This window comes from Neopelma chrysocephalum, unplaced genomic scaffold, assembly GCF_003984885.1.
Source record: "Neopelma chrysocephalum unplaced genomic scaffold, ASM398488v2 Primary Assembly neopelma1_97027, whole genome shotgun sequence".
NCBI classification, from domain to species: domain Eukaryota; kingdom Metazoa; phylum Chordata; class Aves; order Passeriformes; family Pipridae; genus Neopelma; species Neopelma chrysocephalum.
Genome location: NW_020925669.1, coordinates 3,126,625 through 3,139,995, shown reverse-complemented (window position 1 = coordinate 3,139,995; position 13,371 = coordinate 3,126,625). Strand labels below are relative to the sequence as shown.

At 41.3% G+C, this 13,371-nt stretch overlaps 1 protein-coding gene across 4 annotated transcripts in view; it reads left to right on the top strand.

Annotated features, from left to right (window-relative positions):
- Positions 1–130: 130 nt before the first annotated feature.
- Positions 131–13,371, top strand: part of KIAA1328 (KIAA1328 ortholog) — a 171,144-nt gene continuing 157,903 nt past the window's right edge. Inside the window, exons 1-4 of one of the 4 annotated variants that reach the window (XM_027671050.1) lie at positions 131–217; positions 4,737–4,772; positions 6,410–6,549; positions 10,336–10,430. In XM_027671050.1, coding sequence (XP_027526851.1) covers positions 160–217; positions 4,737–4,772; positions 6,410–6,549; positions 10,336–10,430 — 329 coding nt within the window. In that variant the 5' untranslated portion in view covers positions 131–159. Of the gene's footprint in view, positions 218–296; positions 360–4,736; positions 4,773–6,409; positions 6,550–9,779; positions 9,938–10,335; positions 10,431–13,371 lie in introns of those variants that run through there. The other 3 variants (XM_027671051.1, XM_027671052.1, XM_027671053.1) reach the window with 3 other exon arrangements.

Genomic DNA, 13,371 nt, shown 5'->3' with positions numbered 1-13,371 from the left:
CCGCGGGGTGCGCTGGGAGCGGTAGTTCCGGCGGGCCGCTTCGCTGTCGGCCTGTTGCGCCGGAAGGACTACGACTCCCAGCACACCCCGCGGGCAGCCAATGGGCGGTGAGCGGCGGGGGGGCGGTGGAGGCGCGCGGGGAGTGGCGGCTGTTTCAAGATGGCGGCGGCGGCCGCCGGTGAGGGTGGAGGTGCTCGCTGGAGCCGCGGCTGTGGCCGTATCCTTCCCTGCGGCTCGGGGCGAGGAGACCGCGGCGGGGAGGGCCCTCGGGCGTGTGCGGGGAGACCTGTCGGGGGTTTTGGCGTGGAGCCGGCGTGGGGCTGTGGGACGAGTGGGGTTCTGTGGCCGCGGCACCGGAGGTGTAGGGGCACCGAGTGTTGTGGGGGCTCGGCCTGGGGAGAGGGGGTGGGCGTGTATCTGTGTTCGGGGGGTGCGCGAGATTGATAGGCAGAAGTGGCCTGCCAGAGGAGGGAGGGTTGTGTGACTTGGCTGTGGAGTCCTGGAGGAAGTAAATATATAGAAATGGGGAAACTGCGTTTAGCTCCTGGAAACTTGTAAAAGAATCAATAGAGAGAATGGGGTGGTTTAGCCTGGAGAAGGGGAGGCTCAGGGGTGGATTTACCCCTGACAGGAGGGTGGACCCAGGTCGGGGTCGGGACCAGAGGACACGGCCTTAACCTGTGCCAGGGGAGGTTTAGGCTGGACATTAGGAGGAATTTCTTCACAGAAAAGGGTAATTGGACATTGGAATGGGCTGCCCAGGGAGGTGGTGGAGTCACCGTCCCTAGAGGTGTTTAAGGAAAGACTGGACGTGGCACTCAGGCTGTGGTCTGGTTGACACGGTGGGTGATTGTTCACAGGTTGGAGTTGCTGATCTCCGAGGTCTTTTCCAACCTAATGGTTTCTGAGATTCTTTGAAACTGGGGCTGAACAGGCAGCAAGGAACAGATGTGTCTTTTGTGACTGGCACCTAAGCTTGATGACAAGCATAAAATTTAGGGTGACCCTGTGTGTGACACAGAGGGCTCTGTCTGTGAGGGACAAGTGTGAAGCTGTGGTGGGTTCGTCTGGAGAGGACTGGCAGGCTCCTGTTGTGGGAGACTATGTGGAGCTAGACTTGTAGATGGAGTGGGTGGTGGTTGTGGTGTTGGGGAGTCAGCCTGTAAAAGCCTGGCTAGAGAGAGATGCGCTTGTGTGGTTTGGAGAATCAGGAGCTGGTGTTGGTGTTTGGGCTCCTGGGGCTGAGGTAGAGGCTCAGCAACATGAAGACATTGGGGTGGAACTGACAGCCTGGCCTGGTGGAAATTTAGAACCTGACAATTTAGCTCCAGGTATGAGGGATTTGAGGGATTGCTATTACTCATACTGAAAGTAGGATTTCAGCATCAGCTGGAAGACTGGAAAGAAAAGTACGTGTGTGTGTGCTCTTGTATTTATGTTTCACTGCACACCCGCTAGACAGCACTGTTTAGGTGAAATGGGCCAACCATCCCAGGGACTGTTTGGGGAGCACATCGTTATGATTTCCCATCTGTGTAAAGTAAAATAGATGGCCTACAAATTTCTCTGTGCCGTGATGGTGTGAAGGTTGTTGGTCACATATCAGATTTGTTGCCACACTGTCACTGCTGTGCTCATTTGATGCAGTTACACTGACAGTGTATTTTTATCAACTAACTACTGATGTGACAGGTTGTTTCCTGTGACCAAATACAGTTTCTTGAGCCCATCATCAGACTCATGTGTCGTGATATTCCAGGGAATGAATTTTTTCCTGACAGTCATTTCCATTTTGTGTTTTTTGGCGAATAGGTAGTGTTGCCTCTGATCCTGGAAAAGTTGAAATACTTAGAAATGCACATGGTACAATTTAAAATAATAACAGTGGATGCTTTCAAAAAAATAGGAGGGGGTGGGGGATTCGGTACATTGGGTAGCGTTGGTTTAATAGGTTTGTAAAATTGAACTTCTGCCCATACCTGCTGAATAGATTCAGCATAGCAAGGCAGATGCACTGTTGCTTGTGTAGGTGAGCTCTGCAGCATCATAGTGTGTAGTTCCTCCAGTGCCTGTGCTGTTCCTCCAGTGTCTGTGCTGTTGCATTGAACTTTAGCTGTGGTGGTACAAGGTTTGTAGTAGTATACTTGCCTTGTCAGTCTTGAGGGGCACGTGGCAGTGGATTAATGCTAAAAGGTTGATGCTGGTACTGCCCCCAGTCTTGCACGCCGAGGCAAGGATGTTGGACCTGTTTACGAATTGGCTCCTGAGTCACCGCGATTTTTGGTCCAACTGATTGAGGTAACCTGCTCCAACTTGGGGTTATTCTAATGCACTGGGCTGCGAACCTTCACAGGAGAGTGGCCCTGGTAGCTGGGGGGAGTAACAGCAACATCTTTGACTAATTTTTGCTTCCTGCTACGAGGCATCTATCCACAACAGCTGCCAATACCAGCTCTAAAAGCGTAATGTTGTTTAGGCAAATCTTTTTATTTCCTATAGCCGTGTGTTTACACACAGATTAACCATATGTCAGTTGAGTAAGCAATTGCCTGTGCTGAAGTTTGTTGTTTCCTGTAGCAGTGTGAGCTGAAGACACGCTCCTCAGTGCCCTGCAGTTTGCTGTCCTGGGGGACACAGCTGTTTGGGCTGGGCTTTGATCCAGGCTCGGACTTTTGATCTTACCTTGGTGCGTTTTGAAAAGAGGGCACACACAGTGCTTTTCTCTCAGGGTTTGTTCAGGTTCCGCACCTGGTTTGTGCTGTGAGCTCTCAGTGTGTTCTGAGAGAGCAGGCTGCAGCTCACAGGTGAGAACAGAAGTGCTCTCAGTGTTTGTAGAGAGAGGTGGCTTTGACAGCAGTACTCAGTGAATGTATTTTCAAACTGGTGTGAAACTGATGAGTGATAATTGTTTATGAATGATAAAGGGCATCAACAAGATCATAAGGGAGCGTGTGATCAAGCCCTTCCAGTGTGTCGAGTACCAGTTCTGTGATGGACACTGAGTGTTGATTGAAGTTGCTGTCCACAGGGGGAAGCTCCTACACTGTTCCTAGTTTTCTCCACTGTGTGGTAATCTACTAAATTAAGCACCATCTCAAAATCAAATTTTAGTGAAGTCAAGAGTTAGTATATGTTGATTGAAATATTTTCATAACTTGACTTTATTGTACAAAGGCAACTGCAAAGCCTTTATCTGCATTTATCTGTAAACAGTACAGAAATTAGGTAATTGAGTTAATTGCCCAGCCACAGAAGGTTGAGGAAAGTAAAGGGGTGTAGACAAAAGATAGTGGGGCAGAACTTTGTGCCCCCTGCTTTTGTTTTTTGCTTTCGTATTGCCCATGTTTCATCTGGGATACAGTTCATTTTCTGTCTTGTACCTGGTACAGTGCTGTGTTTTGTATTTAGTACAAGAATAATGCTGACAACACACCGATGTTTTGGAGCACTTACCCTAAAACATGGACTTCAGTGTCCCGTGCTCTGCCAATGACCAGCTGCACAAGAAGCTGGGAGGGAGCGTGGCCAGGAGAGCTGACCTGAACTGGCCAAAGGGATATTCCATACCATGGAGCATCATGCTGAGTACATAAACTGGGGGAGTTGGCTGGGAGGGGCTGATCACTGCTGGGGAGCAGGCTGGGCATTGGTCAGTAGGTGGTGAGCAACTGTACTGTGCATCCCTTGTTTCTTTTGGATTTTATTCCTCTATCCTTTACATTACAAATAGTATTATTTGTATTAATATCCTATTCTGTTTTATTTTGTTTCAGTTAAACTTTTCTTATCTCCACCCACGAGCTTTACCTTTTATCTCTGCTTTTCCTCCCCTTTGGGGGGGGCAGGGAAGTGGACAGGGATTGAGGGAGCAGCTATGTGGTACTGAGTTGCTGGCTGGGGTTAAGCCCCACCAAATGTGTTAGTTACTTACATGAAAATAACAATCATTATGTTCAGCTAAATGAAACTGCTCCTTTAAAGAAGGCAGTATGGTTTACATCCTGAGTTGTATTTTTAGGGGCTTCTGGGAGGCGAGAGATTCAAGTTCAGTGACTGCTGATATAACACAAATAATATGGTGCCCTGTTTTTTCTGATTTCTAAGTGTTTTCTGCAGTCAAGTAATTTAATAGTTAAAGCTCTGGGATATTTGAAAGTTCTTAAAACTTCTTAAAGAAAATTAGTCCTCAGGCTTTATCTATTTTTTTTATCTGTTCCTGATCATGTGAAGATCTGATGAGAATGACCCACTTCCTTTGAAACCTTTTGCATTTATCCTCCTTTATGTTTCTTAGAATATCCAATGTATAAGAATGTACAAAATGTATTTCCTTGCAATATTAATATATACACTCTTCCAGAATTTGTCTCTCCTACACATAAAGAGGTTCCTTATATAACAATAACCTGTTTAAATTTAAATAAATATTATTACTTCATTATCTTAGTAATTACACTTGTGAGGCTGGCCCCTGGGATCTTTTGGAAGGTGACCTCTAAGATAATCTTTAAGGCTGAAAGTTAATGCACAGTGAAGAAGGAGTAATGACTTTTGTTCTAGCAATCTCTGTGATGGTGGTTCTTTTCTAATCAAGTTTTCCTTGCTTTTCTTGCACCCAGTGTTTGTTACCAGTTTGTTGTCTTTTAAAATTAAGAGCCCAAATACTTATTTTTACAGTTGTGTTTAAAGAGCCAAACTTGCTCTCTTTTTATTACCTTTAACAAAGCCACATGCAGTTTCTGATGAAGAAGAGCCAATGATACCTGTTTCAGGTATGACCTTCTAATAGATGTAAACAAAGTTTTTTTTCCCTGATAAAATTTGCAATGTCTTTTCAGGTACGTGGTTTGTGTATTTAAGTGTGTAAGGTAGAGAGTCATCACAGGTTGTAATGGGACATATAGGATTACAACAGAGGATTTATGCTCTGCTGCTTAGATAAGCATACTGTATAAAATGAATAGTTTCAGGGGAGCTGTTTCTGTTGCAGGTACAGCATAGTTTTATCCAATTTATAAGCTAAGCTGAATTTTTAATGTGGTCTCCAAAGAATATTGAAGCATTAGAGGTATTGAGATCTTTTGTAAATTTTGAAGATATCACTTGAAATGAAGATTCATTACGTAAAGCAAAAGTAATTTTTTGTTTTTTTATTAGTTCTTTTGACCTTGATTTACTGAGTGCAAGCGTGCATACATCGCTGGGGAAAAGATGAGTGTTCTTAGTTCCCCTTCAGAATTCTCTAATTGTTTTCAAACACAGCTCTTACAGTGACACCAGGTCCTGAAAACATATCTGGGCATGATTAACTCTGGTAAAATTGTGTATGTGTCATCCAGCAGTTATAAATTTTGAGGAATCCTGCTTTCTAGTTTGGAGTAGCATGGTTACCCTTGAAAACTACTAGCCAAATAGCTCTGTTAAAAAACTGTGTGTGTTTTGTAACTAGCATAGTTCAAGCCAGGCGATGTCAGATGGTTACACTCTGTGCCCTGGAAAGAAGGCAGTGTTCCTAAATGATGTAAATCGACTCACTCTGGGAAATACTCTTCCACTTCTGTGAAAGAGAATTACAGGAACATTGTTTTCCTTTGTGTATGAGCATGGAGATGTTAAAGCTTATAATTTAGTTCTTTCACTGGGGTTTCTGGTACACTTCTGAAATTCATTACCCAAATAAATGTATTCTATCTGCTAGTATAAAATTAATATTTTTTGTTCAAAACCTTTCTGCACTTCTGAACAGTCAAAACTCAAACCAGTACCAAGAAGCTACAGGCTTTAATCTGGCCCTGGGCAGTTTTAGTGTTAGTATCAGTGTGGGCATCAGGATTTTCAGTGCTTTCATATTCTCACCGTTGGTAGTGGTGAACTAATTCTAATTATTTACAGATGATCTGTGGAGTGTGCACTGAAGTGTTGCCTTACTCATATTCCTGGTCTTGAAAGGAACAATTAGCCTGGGCAGTCAGTAGGTTGGTTGTATAACAGAAAAGTGGTATTTTATCATATGAGTGGTACTTTTAGCAGCAGTACTGCTTGGTTCCTTTTTGTCTTTGAGTGTCAAAGGAGAAGCTCGATTTTATGCCTTTGCATCTTAAACAAACAGGGTTTTTTGCATTGAACCTCCATCAGAAGATGTGCCTTTCAGAATTTACTTTGTTGCTCTTTGTGGCTGCGTGCAATTCAGTGCCATGGACCTCTTTTTCTGCTGATACATTAATCTTAATGAAATTTTGTGCGGGGTGAGAGGCTGGGGGGAACTGCAAACACATACCCGATGTGCTCATTCTTTTCAGAAAGAGCTGCTAAGGCAAAGATGCCTTTGTGGAAGTCCTGTTGTATGAGGCAAGAGAAGGGTCTCTTCTCACTTTGTAATCTGTGTGTTCTGCTTGTCTTTCATTTACAGGAGTGTCTACAAAAGGAAATTTAAAAACAAGCTGTTTGCCAAAATATCAGACAAGTCAAACTGAACTCAAGGTGCCTGTAGCTGTTGCTTCTGTTTCCATGGATCCGGATAGAAGTGTGGGAGATCTGACAGGGCAGCAGGTCAGTAAAGGCAAATTTTTATTGCTCTTAAGACTTAGTAGAAAAATGTCAGATTTTATATTTAGATTGAAAACTCTTACACAGCGTTAGAATACTTTTATTTTTACAATCTCTTATACTTTTTGCCCACTTACATGGTGGCTTGCTGACAGAATTTGTCACCTAAAGAAAACAAAGGCTGAATGTGCTAATTTATGTAATTTGTGTGTAACTGGAGCTATGTAAAAGAGATTATATATATTTCTATGTGTGTCTTTGTAGAGAGACAGTGAATGTAGTCTTGGATAGCATCTAACCTGTATTTTACTGAGCAAACATGCCAGAAGTTGTGTTTAATCTACTCAGTTTCATTGCTGTAGTCATATCATTTAGAAACAAGACCTATAAAACTCTTTCTAGAGACCTTTTCACTGTGGCTGCTCATGTTAGTAGGGTAAAATCACCTTCTGTTTTTGATGTAGAAGTTCAAAATGCATGTGAGTAGCAGAAGTAGCTTTGTCCATTGACACTGTGTTTGGTTCTGCTTCAAATTGTGTGGTCTCCTCCTGTGAGAATAGGTGACACTTTTCCTACAGTTGCATTAGAAATTACAAAGCTATGGGGTTTTTTTGGAAGGTTATTCTGTGTTGTGGTAGATACTGTGATATTCAGAAACCTGTTGAGAGATGCCATTTTTCTAACATGGTTTGTATAGTGCAATGACTGTTTAAGTTATTTGAGTACTGTTAAGTCTTTCCTAGTATTCATCTGTAAATCACTAGGGTTTGGCGTCCTTCCACTTACAGGCAGGATCTGAAACCTTGGACTGCTCTGCATCATTGTTGTATTATCATGCAGTTAGATCTTGTTCTCCATCTGGACTAAGATGTCCTTCCCAGTCTTCTGTGCACTGAGTGGATGCTGTGCCTCACATGTATGTTCAAAACTCTGATGTGAAGACAGATCACTCAGTTCTCGTTGCTTTGACAGTGTCATTGCTTTTTGAATCCTTCAGTGTGACACCGGTATTAATTTTTAAGGCCTTCCTGGACTTATCCCTTTCCGTTTCTCTGTTTATCAGTACTTGCTTTTAGGAGGCTGGCATGTACCTCTGCTTTGCAAATGATGCTGTTAAGTGACATGCAGATAAATTCCACAAATAGCCCCCATTATGCAGAGTCTTTATGTAGAAGCATCTCTTCATAAGTATCTACAAGCCTGCTGCCTCATAGATGCCTTCAATATGTCACATTAAAATCTGTTTTGTTGAATGGTGTGTTGATTGCATTACTTGTTGTTTAGAGAGTTTTTACTCCTTTTTCTTTTTGAAAGCCGTTGCAGTATGAATGGATTTTTGTGTATTTTTTTATATAATGCCTGATACATGAAATCTTAATTGGTGACTCGTGCTTTTATGATATTGACAATTAAATGCGTTCAAAACTCTGTTTCTTTTCTGTCTTTTTTAACCTTCTTTTTTTCTCTTACCTTGCCAAATCCTCATGGAAACTTTGTACTCTAAAGATAAGCTCTAAATTACTTGAAACAAATGGAACAAATGTGTCTCACTTGTTATGGAAGAAAAAACTCCTTTTGCGTGGAGTTTTCATCACCACCACAACTCATTTTCTGCCAGATGTTGTGTGCATGTCTAGGGAGAGCTGATGGCTTTACTTTAACAAAGAATCATAAAATGGTTTTAAGTTGGAAGGGACCCTAAAGATCATCTAGTGCAACCCCTTCTGCCATGGACAGGGACACCTTCTGCTAGTCCAGGCTGCTCAGAGCCCTATCCAGCCTGGCCTGGACATAATCCTGGGCAATGTGGAGTAGGCTGGAGTAGATGAGCTGCTGTGGTCCCTTACAACCTTAAACATCCTGTGATTCCATGTGATTTTGTCAGGCAGATTGTCACCTTCCAAGGTGTGGACAGTATCTTACAAATACTGAGTTACAAAACTACCTTCTGTCCTGAACTGTGAAGAAAGGACAGAAATCTGGGTAGAGGAGACAATACAGTCTTGGCTTCTATTTCCTTTTTCGTCTTGTTTTGATGGTTGAGCTGTTGCTGTGCATGATGCCACAGCTTCTTTTTGACGTGTTATGGTACAAGTCTGCCTCTGAGAATTTGTATTGTGCTACCTCTGCATACCTGTGGGTGATATAAAAAAGTGATTTTCCTCTATATCCCACAAATGTTAGTCTGGCAGTATGCACATTGGTTTGGGTAATAGTTTGAGGTACCTTCTGTTAAAATCTCCTTCGCTAATGTGATCAAGCTCCTGTCTCTCTTTTTGAGTGAAAATTGTCCCGTAACTTTTTGTTTTTCTTAAAGAAGTTCCATCATCTGGCTGCTGAAATAAAAAAGTCAGACATTTTTTGTGTGGAAAGTGAAATTCCTTCAAAGGTACTGTAGTTGAATTCAGTTAAGTTAAAGACATTGTCTCTTCATTTGTATGACTGTAAGCAGCATATGTTTAGGAAGGAAACGGAAATTAAATGTCCCCCTGAAAGGTGTTAAAATTTGCCTTGTGAGACTCCTTCCCCTGACCTGGGGAAAGTACATTGAAGTCAAAATAAGAGTGTACTGAAGGGTCAGGTGGGTAACCATGAGTCTGTATAAAAAACATCACCTCTTTTAGTAGTGGACATTGTTCTTTAATTGTTTTAAGCTACTGTTTAAGAAGCAATTAGCTGAGAGTGAAAGGGGTCACTTCCTCTGTGGTGTGCCTAGATCAGCTGCTGTTACTGCTAATGAGAGGGGAGAAGCCCAGCGTTGGCTGTGCATGCTTTTTGTGCTCTGTTGTGTTAACTTGGCCAAACCGCGGGGCATTCGGTAGCATTCTTTTATCTCAAGTTGAGCTGGGGAGGTTTGTAATATTTGTAGATTTGTAAAAGTCTAAACCGAAATAAATCAGATTGAGCAGAGACACTGAAACTTGTCAAAATCTTGGGCAGAATAGCATAGCTCTTATTGCTGCGTTTATCCTGGGATTCGCATCTCGTGCCTTCCACGAGGACTGCAGGACCGCCTCCCCCGATCACAGAAATTTTTGATAAATAAAACCAATTTAGAACCTTTCCTGCTCGGAAGCACCCCGAGGTAGGGAATGCGGTGCCCTCAGCGGTGCGCGGGCAGCAGTGCGGGCCCTCTGGTGGGCACTGGTAGCAAGAGCAGCGGTTCTCTGCGTGTTACAGGAATGCATTAAAGGCCTGAAGTGCTGGGGTCTCTTACAGCCCTGTAACAGGCAGGTATTAACTACGGTGGTAGCAAAAAAGCCATTAGGACCAAACAGTAGCGATGTGTGAAAGGGTCTGGACTTTCCTGTTGTATTAGCAAAATGAAATAAGGACTTACTGTCTACAGCAATACTTTGCTGTTTTGTATGCTTTGGTCATAAACTCTGAGGCAGGATATATTTTTCTCATTCTCTACTCTCTATGGTAATAAAGTTTGAACTTGGATTTGGATATCACTGCACTAGATTCCCAAGTATTAGAACCTACTTCCCTTTATCTACTGTGAATCAATGAATAGTGCACGTCTTACAACTTTACCCAGCATGTTTAGTATTGAAGCTAGCAGCTTGCGTTTGAATTAAAAGACTCTTAAAATAATTCTTCACAATTTGGCAATTTGTTTTACTGAAATGTACTTACGTTTTTAAAAAATACAAATTTTATTTCTAGTTGGAATTGATCTACTTTCAGCTTGTAATTATTAGGTCTTGAAATGCTTTTAATATCTTATGAAATATTTGTTTTCTTTTAAACGGTACTTTCTAAAGTGTTATTTCAAATTTTCAGGTCACTAATGAAGGAGGAATGAAGAGTGCTTCTTTAAAGGATTTGTGTCCTGAGGACAAGAGACGCATTGCAAACTTAATTAAAGAACTTGCCAGGTAAGAAGAAGCATCACCTGAAAATGCATTATGTTTAAAAAGAGTCATTCCTCTAATTAACATCAAGCAATGTAAAACTGCATTATGATACTGAATATTTGCATAAGGTAATTTTTCTTGCTGCAAGAGATGTGAACAATGAAACAGACTGATTGGTTTTTTCTTGCTTTGTGACCCCTAAATATATATTTAAAACAAAAGCCAAAGTTTAATGACCAGCAATAGTTCATCCATATAAACCTAATCACAAGCCTAGGATTTTGTTTGTTGCATGTATCACGTGCTTTAAATAAAAACATGCTGCTTTTGGAAATGGCAAACTGTTGCTATGAAACTTTGTAGTGCTTGATATTTGTCGGGGGAAAGCTTTTATATGGGATGCCATGTTAAAGGTGGATTGCTGATCTTAATGGCTGAAACATGTTGATCAGTATTTACCTGTGTAACTTCTACTTATCTAGCCAAACTTTTCCTTTGATTAATTTCTTCAGGTTCTACCTATTCTTTGAAAGGAGAGGCTCAAGTAGTGCAAATTTCTCAGCTTTAGCAAAAGCCTTTTTTGGTTTCGTTCTAGTGCTGGTTACATTCACAAAGATAAAAGATGGGTTGAATTTGAGTGAGGACATTTTAGTCCTGCTCTCTGTCCCTAACAACTCGGAATATCTGGAAATCCACTTCTTACATGGTGGCTGTAAGAATGAGGAGGACCACGTGGGCCTTTGTCAGTCTTTGGCACGACATCAGTGGGGGAAGTATCGTTGGATGCTCTCAGGTCCTTTGGGCTAAAAGTTAGTGTCCATATGTAGAATTTTTAAAGGCAAATTTTTTTTTAACAGAATGCAGGTTCTCTGATATTAATGAAATGCTTTTTGCCATAGATTTCATATGCCTGTGCAGTAATTGGCAAGCATTACTGTCCCTTTTCTTTTTATATAGGAAAATTTGGACAGAGAAATTAAGTTACTTGCTCAAGGTCATGCAATAACTCTCTGGTGCAGCTAGGAATATTTTGTCTCTGATTATCCTCATCCAGTGGACCATTTTACCTGCTAATAATTTGTACTAATATAGGATTTCTTGCCATACAGTATTTCAGTAATTTCTGAAGTTCTTCATGCTTGCAACTCTATTTTATCATATCTCGTGTTAGAAAATGTATAGTTAAGACTGTCATAAAGAGTAGATTGCTGAGAAGCCTGGTTCCAAATTGTCAGATGTTGGAGCTATTTGGACACTGTTGCCACTGTTGATATATAGAGGTATATTCTAATATTAAAAAAAGCCTTTTATTACATTGTTCCTCATAATACAGTGCTCTCTAGTGAATAGTAGTACACTAATTCATTTGAGCATGGGATTCTTCTTAAATCTCAGATGCTGTGATTTTTCCCTTAGGACAGCTTGATATTTCTGCCTGACATTTCTTTGAAGAAAAATAGAAGGTGCAGCAACATTAATTTTGAAAAGTAAAATTAGTGGAACACTATTATTTTATACTTAGTTCTCTTTTATTTTTAAACCTAATCATATTTTTATTGGATGTAATTAAAAGTCCTTTGCAGAGTAATAGGGAAGTTGAACTTTAATTCAGCTCACCTCGTCACTTTTTTAAAACTCTCCATAATTTTCATCCTTAGTTGTACCATGATGGAGTGCTCTTACATGCATTAGAACATTCTCTGCTATTTCAGAGAAGAAAAAGGACCAGCAGAAAGCTGAAAGTTTTCCAGGAAGACTGACCTGCAGTAAATACTTGGAATAATAAAGGTCTCACTTGACCAGGGCTATACCTCACTGTTCCTTATTTTGCTACAATTTATGAATGAAAAAGAGGGTAGTTGAGACTAATTTGTGCAGGTTTGACGCAGGGAGGTGGACAGAAATAGATTGGTCAGTAAGTGGCTGCATGAAGGCTGTTGTAAAGTGGTAAAATTCTGTCTGTGTGGAAACCAGTTGCAAAATACGATGAACTCTTGGGCTCGAATTTCAACCTGGTCTTGCTTGAGCAGTTCAGGCTTAGTGGCCTTTTCCTGGCTTGTGTGACTGCTCAAGGAGAGCTCATGTACTTTTCTTTCTCTTCCCAATTTTTACTTCTCTTCCTCCAACTCTTACTCCCATTGCACTTTTGAACAGTGAGCGATGTGTGCCATTCGCTGCAGTGTCACACTTTGTCTTGGTATGAGTAAATTCTAATGCCAGATACATTAATATATCCTTTTCTTTGAAAAAAAAGTCAGTTACTGGGCTGTAATGCTCTGCTGCTGGGGATTCCAGTGTCTGACATTACGTTAGCTGTTAGGAACTTTATGAAATTGGATTTTGAGACAGGGTCAAAGGAAACGACTCAGCTGTATCCTTTCTAATCCTCCTTTCTAGGCTAAATAGTCGTAGTTTTTGATCTGTGCTGCCACCTGTAAATCTAACAATTACCTCGCCTTTCTTTGAATGTATACAGTCTGTCTTCCCTTTTAAGGTGAAATGAGAGAGACAAACTGCTTCCAAAGTTTAAAATGCTCAAATGTTGCAAATTTGAACTTTTTTATTTATTGTGTCAGCAGATTCTTTTCAAACTGTGTTTATAGAGGAGCTTCTGAGTAGAATGAGTCATGCCCATGAATGCCAAAACGCTTTGTGAGTAAATTCTTGAGTGTGATCAGCCTTTATTTTCAAAAGCAATCAGCATGGCACCTTCGTGTTTTCAGTGAGGTGTTGCTGTCATGGTGGTGAAGGTGGCACAGTGAGAACAAATTTTTATCTCTGCCTATAAGCCAAGTCCTTTTAAAAAGGAGGAAGGAAGACTTTCTCTGAGCTTTTATTACAGCAGGCTACTCCTGAAGCAGTCATCAGCTTATGTAATGAAATGAGCAGTGACGTGGTGAAGACACTGAAAGTTCCTTACACTCTTTCTCTGTGCCAGTGTCAGGACACATCAGCCTCTCTG